This window comes from Lithobates pipiens, unplaced genomic scaffold (assembly GCF_037356315.1).
Source record: "Lithobates pipiens isolate NorthernLeopardFrog02 unplaced genomic scaffold, aLitPip1_a1.2 Scaffold_27, whole genome shotgun sequence".
Taxonomy (NCBI): domain Eukaryota; kingdom Metazoa; phylum Chordata; class Amphibia; order Anura; family Ranidae; genus Lithobates; species Lithobates pipiens.
Window position 1 is genome coordinate 3,276,154 of NW_027507788.1, and position 18,241 is coordinate 3,294,394.

An 18,241-nucleotide genomic window follows, 5' to 3' on the forward strand; every position below is an offset into this window, starting at 1 on the left:
CCCCCCCCCCCCCCCCGGAGACGCGGCGATAAATCATTAAGAAAAACATGCGGTTCTTCCTGTCCCCGGAGCCCCTCCCACCCGACTGACATTCCAGCGCTGGGCGAGTCTGCCTGTCTGTCTTTTGTTAGGTGTGTAATGAAGGCAGATGCTCTCGATACCTCCTTGTATTGTTTCCTTCTTTAAACAATGATTAATAATCTTTAATTACTTTTCTCTGTACTTAGTTTTGCATAAATTGAAGTTCCCAAAAAAAAAAATTTTGAAAAGACGTTCATTACAGTAATTGCGATTTATTAAGGCGCCGTTCTGGAGTGTGATTGATTGGCTTGATTACAAAATAAATTTGCATCTTTTTAAATGTTGACTTTCTGCAACTTGTAACCCTAAAAATAAAACCCAAAAAATAAACCCCAAATATATAATATTTTTTTTTAGAGATACACCGATATATCGGCCGCCGAAAATTATCGGTTGAAAATAGGGTTTTTGGCCATAGGGGAAAAAAAAGGTTATTATTATTATTATTCACAATTTATATAGCGCCAACAGTTTACGCAGCGCTTTACAATGTATGGGGGGGAGGGGGGGAACAACACAATTACAGTACAGTTCAATACAACAGGTACAGGATAATGGCCACTGAAAAAACGCATATGCGTTTCTTGCCGCATTTTACAGTTCTTTTTTCATAGGTAATTTTGATAATTTTTGGCGGCCGATGTATCTGCGTATTTTTTTAAAAACAAATTAGCATAAGCAGCGTTACAATTGTGACTCAAAAACTGCATCAAAAATGCAACATGGGTGCATTTTTGTTGCAGTTGTCAATGGGGAGGTGCGTTTTGGTGTGGTGGTTTTATTTTTATTAATTTTTTTTAAGGGCAAGTCCACCTTTACATAAAAAGGTGAACTTGCACGCAACTAAGCCACGCCCCCCCCCCCCTGACATGCAGAGCAGCGATCTTCCATTATGACCGCCAGTATAGCCGCCTCAGGAGTCCGGGGCTTAGAAATCCCCACAGCTGAATTTCCAAAACATTCCACATCTGGAAGGACGTTTCGGATTATTCTAATTGGTCGGCCGACCAATCAGAACCTGTGTAGCTTGTCCTGTCCGCGGGGAAGAAGAGGCGTGTATGCCGAAGGGGTTTCTAAGCCCCGGACCTTTGAAGCGGCTCTACTGGGGCTAAGAACGGGGGAACGCTCAGCGGGACTGGGGGGGGGGGGGGGTTATTTTATCTATGTATGTAGCAGTTTGCCTGTAGTTCATGCCTAACCCCTAATGTCCGGCTTTCAGTGATTTACTAAACTGTCTACTTGGCATAAAAAATGTAAATGAACTGAGACCCGGAAGATACTTGATGTGTCTAGCCTGTAGGATGAGATGGTGTTGGTCACGGCATGTCAGTGTGGACCTGTTCCACTAAATAAAGCGCCAAGTTCTCACCCAATTATTTTTTATTCCCCCCCCCCCCCCCCCACATAGGTTGACTGATAAAGCAATGAAGGATTACTCCGTCTACCGCTCCAGCCTCTTGTTCTGGGCATTGGTCGATCTCATTTACAACATGTTCAAGGTAAGTCTTCCATTCAGATCCTTTCTTCTTCAAAGATGAGAAGCCTGCAGGTCTAAATGATGATGAAGGATTTTCACACCTGTAGGTTTAAAAACCTCGGAATCCTCCGCGTTGCAAATGTTGTGACTTTTTATTTTATTTTTTGCATTGCAGAAAGTACCCATCAGTAACACAGAGGGAGGCTGGTCCTATTCCCTGGCAGATTACATTCGACTCAATGACATGCCCATCTACGAAGCTGCAGACAAAGCCCTGAAAACCTTCCAGGAAGAGTTCATGCCTGTAGAGTCCTTTTCTGAGTTCATCGATGTGGCTGGTGAGCATCTGTCATCATGGACCATCATTTGTTGGGGTATAGAGCAGGGAGGGGTCTCCAAACTTTCTAAGCAAAGGGCCAGTTTACTGTCCTTCAAGCTTTAGGGGGCCGGACTGTGGAGAGTGGGTGTAGAAAGTGCCCTGTCATCAGTGCCCTATCATTGATTATACTAAGAGGAATAGTGCCCCATTATTGGTTTTAACAGGAGGAATAGTGCCTCGATGGTGTCAGTTGGAGGAATAGTGTCCCATCATTGGTGTCAGTGGGAAGGAATAGTGCCCCATCGTTTGTGTCAGTGGGAGGAATAGTGCCCCGTCATTGGTTTTAATAGGAGGAATAATGCCTTGATGGCTCTGGGATTTTCTGTTCTGGTGGTTGGTCAGTAGGAATTTGTAGGGGCAGGAATTGGCAGCAAGCTCTGGGACTTGGTGGAAACGTTAGTTTGCCAATCAGAATGCTCTGGCATTCAGCCACTAGAGCAGTGGTCTCCAAACTGTGGCCCTGTGCTTGCTTTTATCTGGCCCTTGGGGCACTGTTTTATTCACTGACCCCAATAAAGGGCGCACTTCCTACCAATGACACCAACAATGGGGCCCTATACCTCCCGATGAACCAAAAATGGGGTCCTACCAATAATGGGGCCCTATTCCTCCCAATGACACCACAAATGGGGGGGCCCTATTCCTCCCAATGACACCACGAATGGGGGGCCCTGTTCCTCCCAGTGACTCCACGAATGGGGGGGCCCTGTTCCTCCCAGTGACGCCAAGGGATGGGGCCCTGTTCCTCCCAGTGACGCCAAGGGATGGGGCCCTGTTCCTCCCAGTGACGCCAAGGGATGGGGCCCTGTTCCTCCCAGTGACGCCAAGGGATGGGGCCCTGTTCCTCCCAGTGACGCCAAGGGATGGGGCCCTGTTCCTCCCAGTGACGCCAAGGGATGGGGCCCTGTTCCTCCCAGTGACGCCAAGGGATGGGGGGCCCTGTTCCTCCCAGTGACGCCAAGGGATGGGGGGCCCTGTTCCTCCCAGTGACGCCAAGGGATGGGGGGCCCTGTTCCTCCCAGTGACGCCAAGGGATGGGGGGCCCTGTTCCTCCCAGTGACGCCAAGGGATGGGGGGCCCTGTTCCTCCCAGTGACGCCAAGGGATGGGGGGCCCTGTTCCTCCCAGTGACGCCAAGGGATGGGGGGCCCTGTTCCTCCCAGTGACGCCAAGGGATGGGGGGCCCTGTTCCTCCCAGTGACGCCAAGGGATGGGGGGCCCTGTTCCTCCCAGTGACGCCACGAATGGGGGGCCATGTTCCGCCCAGTGACGCCACGAATGGGGGGTCCTGTTCCGCCCAGTGACGCCACGAATGGGGGGCCCTGTTCCGCCCAGTGACGCCACGAATGGGGGGCCCTGTTCCGCCCAGTGACGCCACGAATGGGGGGCCCTGTTCCGCCCAGTGACGCCACGAATGGGGGGCCCTGTTCCGCCCAGTGACGCCACGAATGGGGGGCCCTGTTCCTCCCACTGACGCCACGAATGGGGGGCCCTGTTCCTCCCACTGACGCCACGAATGGGGGGCCCTGTTCCTCCCACTGACGCCACGAATGGGGGGCCCTGTTCCTCCCACTGACGCCACGAATGGGGGGCCCTGTTCCTCCCACTGACGCCACGAATGGGGGGCCCTGTTCCTCCCACTGACGCCACGAATGGGGGGCCCTGTTCCTCCCACTGACGCCACGAATGGGGGGCCCTGTTCCTCCCACTGACGCCACGAATGGGGGGCCCTGTTCCTCCCACTGACGCCACGAATGGGGGGCCCTGTTCCTCCCACTGACGCCACGAATGGGGGGCCCTGTTCCTCCCACTGACGCCACGAATGGGGGGCCCTGTTCCTCCCACTGACGCCACGAATGGGGGGCCCTGTTCCTCCCACTGACGCCACGAATGGGGGGCCCTGTTCCTCCCACTGACGCCACGAATGGGGGGCCCTGTTCCTCCCACTGACGCCACGAATGGGGGGCCCTGTTCCAGTGATACTAGGACATTTTGTACCCCCAATGGTTACAGTGGAGCCCTTTGTTTAGAAAGTCTGGGGGCCCCTATGTTAGATTCTGAGACTAAACAGAATTATCCAGCTGCACCTGTAGATTCACCTTCCTCCAAGTCCATCCTCGTTACACCATCGTCCCCGTAATTCATATTACTGCCCCTTTCATGCTGAATCCTGTCACTCAATGGGACATTACAAGAAAACGTTTGGCCCATCGTTGCGTGTTTCACGGTTGCGGTCGGCCCCGTTGCCGCCAGGTTGTTCCCGCCAGCTTTCATCTCTCTTTCTCTTGCAGGTCTTTTACCGGAGATCAGTGACCCCGACGGCTTCTTCAAGGATATTCTGAACTCGATTCCCTGAGCTCGTGGTGGAGCCCCCTGCTGCTTTTAGTCGGTGGATGTCTTTCTTCTCCTCCCCTGGGTGTTGCCGTGTTTTTTTTTTTTTTGTTTTGTTTTTTTGTGTGCGCTTGTAGGGGGAGGAGGGGAGAGGACCTACATTCGGAATCCCTGAAATCTCCTCTTCAGTGAACAAACTCTTTTATCTTAAGTTTTGCAGACGGCAGCGTCGGGTGGTCGAGGTTTTGGCGCCCGTTGCCTCGTGTGTTTTTAGTGTGCATGAATTTTCAAGTTGTGTGGAAACGGACAGCAAGAAACCAAAACTTTACTGCGAGGCCGACCTGCCGGAGGAAGAGCAAACATCCCTCCACCCCCCCTCCCCCCCCACCACCAACTGCATGATGTGTCCAGCCCACCAAAGACAGAGATATGTGTGCATTCTGTAGACGTCTCCTGTGACATGCTGGCAGCCAGCAGAGGGCGCCGGTGAGGTGTCATTTCTGCGGCTACCAGTCATGTGACCCCGGAGCACCCAATCACTTTTTAGATGTTTAGTGACAATCTCGTTATGGCGCTGTGCGGAATCGGTGACCGCGGCACGTGGCGATTTCAGCACCTTCGCGTCCGTTCGTGCCGCCGTCCTCCCTCACTGGTGAAAGGTTCCTCCGCCGTGGGCTGTACTGGCAGCCAGTAACATGTAACCAGCCGTTGTTCTCACTTCACATAAAATGTAATAAAAGCTTTCATTTCTCATCCCGACTCCTCCGAGAGATGTGATTGGAGATAAGTGATTGATGCCGCTTAGAGCGGAAAGGTCTCTGCTCTTTATCATCTTCCATCATTTCATTAGGCAGATTGTCGGATTCGCCAGCAATCAGGAATGTACCAACAGCCGCGTCCGAGGAAAGGACCGCCGGCGCTTCCCAGCCGCTGGATTCCAATGGTCTACTTCCCAGCGGACACGGCCCAGCTTGGAATTGAATTGGCTGTTGCCGGGTAACACAGGCAGCTGTTGCCTCATTCAGTCGTGTCTGAAGCAAGTTGGTCTGTGAACGCAATTCAGCTGCCCCATCAGCCAATAGGAAATAGGAGGGCTTTTTGGTGGAGCTCTAACCGCTTAAGGACCGCCCTATAGCTGATGTTACTGCTACAGGGTGGCCGTATCCATCTATCTAATATCTATTGATCTATCTCGATATAGAGATGAGATATATATATATATATATATATATAGTCACACCTATACACCCAGAATACCTCGGATTGCGAGTAACACAGTTGACGAGTGTTTTTCGCAATACAAGCTGCTATTATTTTAATTTTGACTCGGTTTGCGAGTGTTGTCCCACAAAATGGTCAGGATTCAAGCCTCCTGTGGTGTGGAGTACCACATTTGGCCAGAGGTGCGGGGGGGGCGGTGATGGCCACTTGGAAACACTCAAATACTGGAAACACACATTTAACCCGGTGATCATACTAGATCAGGGTTTTTTTTTTTTACACTTTACTGTTAGTGATGAATGTTTTCAGCTGTCATGAACAGCTGTGATTTACTGTTGTGTGCTGTGATTGGCCCACAGCTACCACATGGAACCTGGACCATTCACAGCACCCCGTACTATGTGATAGCTGTTGGCCAATCACGGTACCCTGTACCATGTGATAGCTGTTGGCCAATCACGGTACCCTGTACCATGTGATAGCTGTTGGCCAATCACGGTACCCTGTACCATGTGATAGCTGTTGGCCAATCACGGTACCCTGTACCATGTGATAGCTGTTGGCCAATCACGGTACCCTGTACCATGTGATAGCTGTTGGCCAATCACGGTACCCTGTACCATGTGATAGCTGTTGGCCAATCACGGTACCCTGTACCATGTGATAGCTGTTGGCCAATCACGGTACCTCGTACCATGTGAAAGCTGTTGGCCAATCACGGTACCCTCGTACCATGTGATAGCTGTTGGCCAATCACGGTACCCTCGTACCATGTGATAGCTGTTGGCCAATCACGGTACCCTCGTACCATGTGATAGCTGTTGGCCAATCACGGTACCTCGTACCATGTGATAGCTGTTGGCCAATCACGGTACCCTCGTACCATGTGATAGCTGTTGGCCAATCACGGTACCCTCGTACCATGTGATAGCTGTTGGCCAATCACGGTACCCTCGTACCATGTGATAGCTGTTGGCCAATCACGGTACCCTCGTACCATGTGATAGCTGTTGGCCAATCACGGTACCCTCGTACCATGTGATAGCTGTTGGCCAATCACGGTACCCTCGTACCATGTGATAGCTGTTGGCCAATCACGGTACCCTCGTACCATGTGATAGCTGTTGGCCAATCACAGCATCACTATAGAAATGACAGCCACATGCCCCTAACCCGGCAGAGGCTGGGGATGATGTACGTGGTTCAGCCTGCTTGTGTTGTCCTGCCACTAAATGTACCGTGGCCGGGCGGCAAGTGGTTAATATCACATATTATATATGTTGACAATCTACCAAACACTCCACTGCTGGGGCAGTGTGCTGGAACGCATCCAAGATGTACTAATCAAAATACTCCCCAGGCCTGGGACAACCTGACGCGTTTTAGCAGATTCCCCCTTCAGGGGTACAGTGTGTATTATGGACTATGAAGCAAGGCCCTCTTTGCCTGTATGGAGACCACATGGTGACATAGACGAGGCACACGCATGTATTATATATGCTGCAGTTCTGGTGGCCTCGGTGAATACGGACATTCCTGGATTGGTCTGTAATCGGCAGAAGGTGGAAAGGTATTTTTGTATTGTGCGGGTAACGTGGCTGACTTGCTTCATAGTCCATAATACAAACTACACCCCTGAGGAAGGAACTTCTGAAACATGTCGGGTTCTTCCAACCCTGGGCAGTATTTTGATTACAGCTTCATCTTGTGATCCAAGGTTAGTGCATGGGGTACGGGGGTGGGGTGGGGGGGGGGTGTCCTTGGCTCAGGGTGGTGGAGTCCCATTTGAAGAATCCTGTTGGTTCCTGGGGGTGCAGAGTGGAGTGAAAGGAGGTGTCCCGGCTGTATTGTGGGCAAATAAAAGCTGCCTCAGCTCAAACCATTGAAGCCACGCCTCCAACGTGTTTCACCCCTAGGGGCTTAATCATTTGATTTTTTTTTAATGTAAAGTTTTAATCATATATTGTTTTTTATTGGAGGATATTGCCTTTAAAGTCCCACGGGAATGACACGCATTGAAGGACGCACAACCTTTTATTAAACTCCTTTTTCTTTCTGCTGTAGAGATTTCCCATGTCCTGATTAGAGAGGAGCTTCTGCACACGAAGGCTTCTCCCGATGTTTCTGTTTTGGTGTTTTTAATTAAGTTAATTGAAATAATTGTTGTTGGATGGCAGGTGTGTGCACATGGCGCCGATGGGGATGAGTGTTCTTGTCTGATCTTCAAAGCTGGGGGAGGCTGCGGGGCTCTTCCTGTGCCAGGATCAACCTCCACTTGTCAGGACGAGATGGTCCCGTGTATGTCTGGGGGATGTTTATATGTTCAGGAGCCAGAGCGTGCAATATGCGGGACGCCGTACACACTACTGCAAGGGGGTGGGATGGATCAAGAAAAGTGACTGCTCCAGGGGGGTGTAAAATTATGGTCTGTAGTAGAGGAGCGCCTCACTTTTCATTGAGCTGTAGTAGCTCCTCGCCTCTCATTACATGACCTGTAGGAGAGGAGCTGCTCATTTCTCATTCCATGACCTGTAGGAGAGGAGCACCTCTCTTCTCATTACATGACCTGTAGGCGAGGAGCAGCTCATTTCTCATTCCATGACCAGTAGTAGGAGAGGAGCGCCTCACTTCTCATTCCATGACCTGGAGTAGGAGAGGAGCGCCTCTCTTCTCATTCCATGACCTGGAGTAGGAGAGGAGCGCCTCTCTTCTCATTCCATGACCTGGAGTAGGAGAGGAGCGCCTCTCTTCTCATTCCATGACCTGGAGTAGGAGAGGAGCGCCTCTCTTCTCATTCCATGACCTGGAGTAGGAGAGGAGCGCCTCTCTTCTCATTCCATGACCTGGAGTAGGAGAGGAGCGCCTCTCTTCTCATTCCGTGACCTGGAGTAGGAGAGGAGCGCCTCTCTTCTCGTTCCGTGACCTGGAGTAGGAGAGGAGCGCCTCTCTTCTGGTTCCGTGACCTGGAGCGCCTCTCTTCTGGTTCCGTGACCTGGAGCGCCTCTCTTCTCGTTCCATGACCTGGAGTAGGAGAGGAGCGCCTCTCTTCTCGTTCCGTGACCTGGAGCGCCTCTCTTCTCGTTCCATGACCTGGAGTAGGAGAGGAGTGCCTCTCTTCTCGTTCCGTGACCTGGAGTGCCTCTCTTCTCGTTCCGTGACCTGGAGCGCCTCTCTTCTCGTTCCGTGACCTGGAGCGCCTCTCTTCTCGTTCCGTGACCTGGAGCGCCTCTCTTCTCGTTCCGTGACCTGGAGCGCCTCTCTTCTCGTTCCATGACCTGGAGTAGGAGAGGAGCGCCTCTCTTCTCGTTCCATGACCTGGAGCGCCTCTCTTCTCGTTCCATGACCTGGAGCGCCTCTCTTCTCGTTCCGTGACCTGGAGCGCCTCTCTTCTCGTTCCGTGACCTGGAGCGCCTCTCTTCTCGTTCCATGACCTGGAGTAGGAGAGGAGCGCCTCTCTTCTCGTTCCATGACCTGGAGCGCCTCTCTTCTCGTTCCATGACCTGGAGCGCCTCTCTTCTCGTTCCATGACCTGGAGCGCCTCTCTTCTCGTTCCATGACCTGGAGCGCCTCTCTTCTCGTTCCATGACCTGGAGCGCCTCTCTTCTCGTTCCATGACCTGGAGCGCCTCTCTTCTCGTTCCATGACCTGGAGCGCCTCTCTTCTCGTTCCATGACCTGGAGTAGGAGAGGAGCTTCTCGTTCCATGACCTGGAGTAGGAGAGGAGCTTCTCGTTCCATGGCCTGGAGTAGGAGAGGAGCTTCTCGTTCCATGGCCTGGAGTAGGAGAGGAGCTTCTCGTTCCATGGCCTGGAGTAGGAGAGGAGCTTCTCGTTCCATGGCCTGGAGTAGGAGAGGAGCTTCTCGTTCCATGGCCTGGAGTAGGAGAGGAGCTTCTCGTTCCATGACCTGGAGTAGGAGAGGAGCTTCTCGTTCCATGGCCTGGAGTAGGAGAGGAGCTTCTCGTTCCATGGCCTGGAGTAGGAGAGGAGCTTCTCGTTCCATGGCCTGGAGTAGGAGAGGAGCTTCTCGTTCCATGACCTGGAGAGCCTCTCTTCTCGTTCCATGACCTGGAGAGCCTCTCTTCTCGTTCCATGACCTGGAGAGCCTCTCTTCTCGTTCCATGACCTGGAGAGCCTCTCTTCTCGTTCCATGACCTGGAGAGCCTCTCTTCTCGTTCCATGACCTGGAGCGCCTCTCTTCTCGTTCCATGACCTGGAGCGCCTCTCTTCTCGTTCCATGACCTGGAGCGCCTCTCTTCTCGTTCCATGACCTGGAGCGCCTCTCTTCTCGTTCCATGACCTGGAGCGCCTCTCTTCTCGTTCCATGACCTGGAGCGCCTCTCTTCTCGTTCCATGACCTGGAGCGCCTCTCTTCTCGTTCCATGACCTGGAGCGCCTCTCTTCTCGTTCCATGACCTGGAGCGCCTCTCTTCTCGTTCCATGACCTGGAGTAGGAGAGGAGCTTCTCGTTCCATGGCCTGGAGTAGGAGAGGAGCTTCTCGTTCCATGGCCTGGAGTAGGAGAGGAGCTTCTCGTTCCATGGCCTGGAGTAGGAGAGGAGCTTCTCGTTCCATGGCCTGGAGTAGGAGAGGAGCTTCTCGTTCCATGGCCTGGAGTAGGAGAGGAGCTTCTCGTTCCATGGCCTGGAGTAGGAGAGGAGCTTCTCGTTCCATGACCTGGAGTAGGAGAGGAGCTTCTCGTTCCATGACCTGGAGTAGGAGAGGAGCTTCTCGTTCCATGGCCTGGAGTAGGAGAGGAGCTTCTCGTTCCATGGCCTGGAGTAGGAGAGGAGCTTCTCGTTCCATGACCTGGAGAGCCTCTCTTCTCGTTCCATGACCTGGAGAGCCTCTCTTCTCGTTCCATGACCTGGAGAGCCTCTCTTCTCGTTCCATGACCTGGAGAGCCTCTCTTCTCGTTCCATGACCTGGAGAGCCTCTCTTCTCGTTCCATGACCTGGAGAGCCTCTCTTCTCGTTCCATGACCTGGAGCGCCTCTCTTCTCGTTCCATGACCTGGAGCGCCTCTCTTCTCGTTCCATGACCTGGAGCGCCTCTCTTCTCGTTCCATGACCTGGAGCGCCTCTCTTCTCGTTCCATGACCTGGAGCGCCTCTCTTCTCGTTCCATGACCTGGAGCGCCTCTCTTCTCGTTCCATGACCTGGAGTAGGAGAGGAGCTTCTCGTTCCATGGCCTGGAGTAGGAGAGGAGCTTCTCGTTCCATGGCCTGGAGTAGGAGAGGAGCTTCTCGTTCCATGACCTGGAGAGCCTCTCTTCTCGTTCCATGACCTGGAGAGCCTCTCTTCTCGTTCCATGACCTGGAGAGCCTCTCTTCTCGTTCCATGACCTGGAGAGCCTCTCTTCTCGTTCCATGACCTGGAGAGCCTCTCTTCTCGTTCCATGACCTGGAGAGCCTCTCTTCTCGTTCCATGACCTGGAGAGCCTCTCTTCTCGTTCCATGACCTGGAGAGCCTCTCTTCTCGTTCCATGACCTGGAGAGCCTCTCTTCTCGTTCCATGACCTGGAGAGCCTCTCTTCTCGTTCCATGACCTGGAGCGCCTCTCTTCTCGTTCCATGACCTGGAGCGCCTCTCTTCTCGTTCCATGACCTGGAGCGCCTCTCTTCTCGTTCCATGACCTGGAGCGCCTCTCTTCTCGTTCCATGACCTGGAGCGCCTCTCTTCTCGTTCCATGACCTGGAGCGCCTCTCTTCTCGTTCCATGACCTGGAGCGCCTCTCTTCTCGTTCCATGACCTGGAGCGCCTCTCTTCTCGTTCCATGACCTGGAGTAGGAGAGGAGCTTCTCGTTCCATGGCCTGGAGTAGGAGAGGAGCTTCTCGTTCCATGGCCTGGAGTAGGAGAGGAGCTTCTCGTTCCATGGCCTGGAGTAGGAGAGGAGCTTCTCGTTCCATGGCCTGGAGTAGGAGAGGAGCTTCTCGTTCCATGGCCTGGAGTAGGAGAGGAGCTTCTCGTTCCATGACCTGGAGTAGGAGAGGAGCTTCTCGTTCCATGGCCTGGAGTAGGAGAGGAGCTTCTCGTTCCATGGCCTGGAGTAGGAGAGGAGCTTCTCGTTCCATGACCTGGAGAGCCTCTCTTCTCGTTCCATGACCTGGAGAGCCTCTCTTCTCGTTCCATGACCTGGAGAGCCTCTCTTCTCGTTCCATGACCTGGAGCGCCTCTCTTCTCGTTCCATGACCTGGAGCGCCTCTCTTCTCGTTCCATGGCCTGGAGTAGGAGAGGAGCTTCTCGTTCCATGGCCTGGAGTAGGGGAGGAGCTTCTCGTTCCATGGCCTGGAGTAGGAGAGGAGCTTCTCGTTCCATGGCCTGGAGTAGGAGAGGAGCTTCTCGTTCCATGGCCTGGCGTAGGAGAGGGAGCGCCTCTCTTCTCGTTCCATGACCTGGAGTAGGAGAAGGGAGCGCCTCTCTTCTCGTTCCATGGCCTGTAGGAGGAGAGGAGCTTCTCGTTCCATGGCCTGTAGGAGGAGAGGAGCTTCTCGTTCCATGGCCTGTAGGAGGAGTATGTAATGATACAGACAGTGGCAGATAGTTGGGGGGGGAACGGTCAGGCTTTGGACGTGCTCCGGGGGTGGTGGCAGATTGGAAAGGTGCTGTAGAGACATACCGGAATTTTCTCCGGCTCATGTAAATGGCGGTACCCGCGGGGAAGTGCGCCCCAATGATCCGCGCCTGGAAATGACAATTACACTAAGTATTGGATACAATATTTCTGTTTTCGTAGCCCCACCCGGGCGGCACACATGTGGCCGGGCGCTGCCATGGACTGGTGTTGGGAGATGAAAATTACAGTCAGTGTTTGAGACAATTTTGTTATTTCTGCATCTCCCTTAAAATTAAAAGTGCTCACTGCTGCCTCCTGGAGGCCAAGGGCAGCATAACAAGTACCAAATGTCCTCGGATTGGGCACCCGGACAGTAGACCGGACATCACTTGGAACTTTCCGTTCTCCCTGAGAGATCCACATCCCCAGCTTGGCTTCTCCCTCCTCCCCTCTGATCGTTACAAGTCCGCAGATCGATTCATTGCCATCACTTAGAGAAAAATAAAAAATAAAGGGGATGGATTGTATGGGGGAGGGGAAGGTGGGAGGAGTTCTGGGATTGAAGAGGAAATCCAGATCTGGAGGGTTATTATCACAATTACTGAACTCCACATGGAGATAGATTTCTCAATGTCCCTCCCTGGAGGAAAAAACGCGTTCTGCAGAGAAAATTACTTTTTATGAAACGTGTTAAATACCAACGACCTCCCCCCGAAGTGTCTTCACTGGAATCCCCCCCCCCCCCCCCCCCCGGGGCACACGGGGTAAATGCTCACACACTCACAAAGGCCTCTGCAAGGAGAGAAAACAATCCGGGTGTAAAACTTGTGATGTGAAGTTGGTGACGTGTCTTCTTCTCTATGCTGACATGTTGCAGCTTAGAAAGTGAATGTTGTGGTTTTGGCTTCTCATTCCAAATAAAAGGGGCTCCTTCCCTGCAAAACACATCAGAACTCCGCTTCCCAAATGTGTGTGACTGAGTGATGGTACAAACCTCTGCTTGCCTGTATGTAGCCCTTGAGGCACCATTCCTCCTCCTGACACCAATGATGGGGCACTATTCCCCCCGCTGACACCAATGATGGGGCACTATTCCTCCCACTGACACCAATGATGGGGCACCATTCCTCCCACTGACACCAATGATGGGGCACCATTCCTCCCACTGACACCAATGATGGGGCACCATTCCTCCCGCTGACACCAATGATGGGGCACCATTCCTCCCGCTGACACCAATGATGGGGCACCATTCCCCCCGCTGACACCAATGATGGGGCACCATTCCTCCCGCTGACACCAATGATGGGGCACTATTCCTCCCACTGACACCAATGATGGGGCACTATTCCTTCCACTGACACCAATGATGGGACACTATTCCTCCCACTGACACCAATGATGGGGCACTATTCCCCCCACTGACGCCAATGATGGGGCACTATTCCCCCCACTGACGCCAATGATGGGGCACTATTCCCCCCACTGACGCCAATGATGGGGCACTATTCCCCCCACTGACACCAATGATGGGGCACTATTCCTCCCACTGACACCAATGATGGGACACTATTCCTCCCACTGACACCAATGATGGGGCACTATTCCCCCCACTGACACCAATGATGGGGCACCATTCCTCCCACTGACACCAATGATGGGGCACTATTCCCCCCACTGACACCAATGATGGGGCACTATTCCTCTCACTGACACCAATGATGGGGCACTATTCCCCCCACTGACACCAATGATGGGGCACTATTTCTCCCACTGACACCAATGATGGGGCACTATTCCTCCCACTGACACCAATGATGGGCCACTATTCCTCCCCGCTGACACCAGTGATGGGGCACTATTCCCCCCACTGACACCAGTGATGGGGCACTATTCCTTCCACTGACACCAATGATGGGGCACTATTCCTCCTACTGACAGCAATGATGGGACACTATTCCTCCCACTGACAGCAATGATGGGACACTATTCCTCCCACTGACACCAATGATGGGGCACCATTCCTCCTACTGACACCAATGATGGGGCACTATTCCTCCCACTGACACCAATGATGGGGCACTATTCCTCCCACTGACACCAGTGATGGGGCACTATTCCTCCCACTGACACCAGTGATGGGGCACTATTCCTCCCACTGACACCAATGATGGGGCACTATTCCTCCCGCTGACACCAGTGATGGGGCACTATTCCTCCCACTGACACCAATGATGGGGCACTATTCCTCCCACTGACACCAGTGATGGGGCACTATTCCTCCCACTGACACCAATGATGGGGCACTATTCCTCCCGCTGACACCAGTGATGGGGCACTATTCCTCCCACTGACACCAATGATGGGGCACTATTCCTCCCACTGACACCAGTGATGGGGCACTATTCCTCCCACTGACACCAATGATGGGGCACTATTCCTCCCACTGACACCAGTGATGGGGCACTATTCCTCCCGCTGACACCAATGATGGGGCACTATTCCTCCCGCTGACACCAGTGATGGGGCACTATTCCTCCCGCTGACACCAATGATGGGGCACTATTCCTCCCGCTGACACCAATGATGGGGCACTATTCCTCCCGCTGACGCCAATGATGGGGCACTATTCCTCCCGCTGACGCCAATGATGGGGCACTATTCCTCCCGCTGACGCCAATGATGGGGCACTATTCCTCCCGCTGACGCCAATGATGGGGCACTATTCCTCCCGCTGACGCCAATGATGGGGCACTATTCCTCCCGCTGACGCCAATGATGGGGCACTATTCCTCCCGCTGACGCCAATGATGGGGCACTATTCCTCCCGCTGACGCCAATGATGGGGCACTATTCCGCCCACTGACGCCAATGATGGGGCACTATTCCGCCCACTGACGCCAATGATGGGGCACTATTCCTCCCACTGACGCCAATGATGGGGCACTATTCCTCCCACTGACGCCAATGATGGGGCACTATTCCTCCCACTGACGCCAATGATGGGGCACTATTCCCCCCACTGACGCCAATGATGGGGCACTATTCCCCCCACTGACGCCAATGATGGGGCACTATTCCCCCCACTGACGCCAATGATGGGGCACTATTCCCCCCACTGACGCCAATGATGGGGCACTATTCCCCCCACTGACGCCAATGATGGGGCACTATTCCTCCCACTGACGCCAATGATGGGCCACTATTCCCCCCACTGACACCAATGATGGGGCACTATTCCTCCCACTGACACCAATGATGGGGCACTATTCCTCCCACTGACACCAATGATGAGGCACTATTCCCCCCACTGACACCAATGACGGGACACTATTCCTCCCACCGACACCAATGACGGGGCACTATTCCTCCCACCGACACCAATGACGGGGCACTATTCCTCCCACCGACACCAATGATGGGGCACTATTCCTCCCACCGACACCAATGATGGGGCACTATTCCTCCCACCGACACCAATGATGGGGCACTATTCCTCCCACCGACACCAATGATGGGCCACTATTCCTCCCACCGACACCAATGATGGGGCACTATTCCCCCCACCGACACCAATGATGGGGCACTATTCTTCCCACCGACACCAATGATGGGGCACTATTCTTCCCACTGACACCAATGATGGGGCACTATTCCTCCCACTGACACCAATGATGGGGCACTATTCTTCCCACTGATACCAATGATGGGGCACTATTCCTCCCACTGACACCAATGATGGGCCACTATTCCCCCCACCGACACCAATGATGGGGCACTATTCCTCCCACCGACACCAATGATGGGGCACTATTCCTCCCACCGACACCAATGATGGGGCACTATTCCGCCCACCGACACCAATGATGGGGCACTATTCCGCCCACTGACACCAATGATGGGGCACTATTCCTCCCACTGACGCCAATGATGGGGCACTATTCCTCCCACTGACGCCAATGATGGGGCACTATTCCCCCCACTGACGCCAATGATGGGGCACTATTCCCCCCACTGACACCAATGATGGGGCACTATTCCCCCCACTGACACCAATGATGGGGCACTATTCCCCCCACTGACCCCAATGATGGGGCACTATTCCTCCCGCTGACCCCAATGACGGGGCACTATTCCTCCCGCTGACACCAATGACGGGGCACTATTCCTCCTGCTGACACCAATGACGGGGCACTATTCCTCCCGCTGACACCAATGATGGGGCACTATTCCTCCCGCTGACCCCAATGATGGGGCACTATTCCTCCCGCTGACACCAGTGATGGGGCACCATTCCTCCCGCTGACACCAATGATGGGGCACTATTCCTCCCGCTGACACCAATGATGGGGCACTATTCCTCCCACCGACACCAATGATGGGGCACTATTCCTCCCACTGATACCAATGATGGGGCACTATTCTTCCCACTGATTCCAATGATGGGGCACTATTCCTCCCACCGATACCAATGATGGGGCACTATTCCTCCCACCGATACCAATGATGGGGCACTATTCCTCCCACTGATACCAATGATGGGGCACTATTCCTCCCACTGACACCAATGATGGGGCACTATTCCTCCCACTGACACCAATGATGGGGCACTATTCCTCCCACTGACACCAATGATGGGGCACTATTCCTCCCACTGACACCAATGATGGGGCACTATTCCCCCCACTGACACCAATGATGGGGCACTATTCCTCCCACCGACACCAATGATGGGGCCACAGTCCGACCCTCCTAAAGTCTGAAGACCGTAAACCCGCCCTTTGTTTGGAGACCCCCGTCCTACACCCCTGTGAGGGTGGTGTTTGCCCACATGGGGAATATAGGGGTGTTCTGTGCAGCCCCCCCTTTCATGTCTATTGGGACACATTGGCTGCACAGACACAGCTGCTCCTCTAATCCGTTGGTGTGTGACCCCAACCGCACAAAGTCTTCATTCCGGGCTGTGTGACCCCACGCCTGTGGAATTGGGAGTGGAAGCCGCAGTGACATGAATGGGACTGCCTGTGTGTGGAAGCACAGAACCCCTGTACACCCCCCTATGGGGCAATACGGCCCTCACACGGGTGGATGCTGTAGTATACCAATGTGGATAAGGCCTCAGATCTGAGGCAGATTACCCAATCAGATTGTTCTATGTATGACCAAGTCAGCGGCCTGGTATTGGCCATCTCCGGTCTTTCCATCGCGCTTCATCTCTGTCGCTCTTCCAGGTCTCGTATGTGACGTCGTGTTCATCTTGTATTGATCCTGTACTCTGCGCTGTACATCAGACATCCTCCCTTCATATTACACAATAGAGGAACAAAACTCGTGTCTTGTGATCCGCAGCCAGCGATCTCCAGCGATCTCCAGCGATCTCACTTGTTATTTCTACCCCCCCTGTGCCGACAGCGAACTGAGGCGGCCCCGGGGCCCTTCCTTCCTCCGCGTGCAAACAGAAGCTGCTATTATTTATTACCCGCCTTAAAGGGAATCTCCACTTACAGAAAGTAAACTGATAGAATGTACGTTATATTACCAAAAGTATTGGGACACCTGCCTTTACACACACATGACCTTTAATGGCCTCCCCAGTCTTAGTCCGGAGGGTTCAATATTGAGTTGGCCCTTTGCATCTATAACAGCTTCACCTCTTCTGGGAAGGCCGTCCACAAGGTTTAGGAGGGTGTCTATGGGAATGTTTGACCATTCTTCCAGAAGAGCATTTGTGAAGTCCGGCACAGATGTTGGACGAGAAGGCCTGGCTGGCAGACTCCACTCTAATTCATCCCAAAGGTGTTCTATCGGGTTGAGGTCAGGACTCTGTGCAGACCAGTCAAGTTCCTCCACCCCAAACTCACTCATCCATGTCTTTATGGACCTTGCTTTGTGCACTGGTGGGGCAGTCATGTTGGAACAGGAAGAGACTGTCCCCAAACTGTTCCCACAAAGTTGGGAGCATGAAATATTCCAAAATGTCTTGGTATGCTGATGTCTTAAGAGTTCCCTTCACTGGAACTAAGGGGCCAAACCCAACCCCTGAAAAACAACCCCCACACCATAATCACCCCCCCCCCCCCCCACACTATAATCCCCCCCGCCACCCCCCCGACACCATAATCCCCCCTCCAACCCCCGACACCATAATCCCCCCTCCACCCCCCCACACCATAATCCCCCTCCAACCCCTGATACCATAATC

General features: G+C 53.4%; 1 protein-coding gene across 1 annotated transcript in view; it reads left to right on the forward strand.

Moving 5' to 3' along the window:
- Nucleotides 1-5,020, forward strand: part of UBR4 (ubiquitin protein ligase E3 component n-recognin 4) — a 120,025-nt gene extending 115,005 nt beyond the window's left edge. Inside the window, 3 exon segments of the mRNA XM_077456305.1 lie at nt 1,490-1,580; nt 1,734-1,896; nt 4,228-5,020. Coding sequence (XP_077312431.1) covers nt 1,490-1,580; nt 1,734-1,896; nt 4,228-4,292 — 319 coding nt within the window. The 3' untranslated portion in view covers nt 4,293-5,020.
- Nucleotides 5,021-18,241: the final 13,221 nt, after the last annotated feature.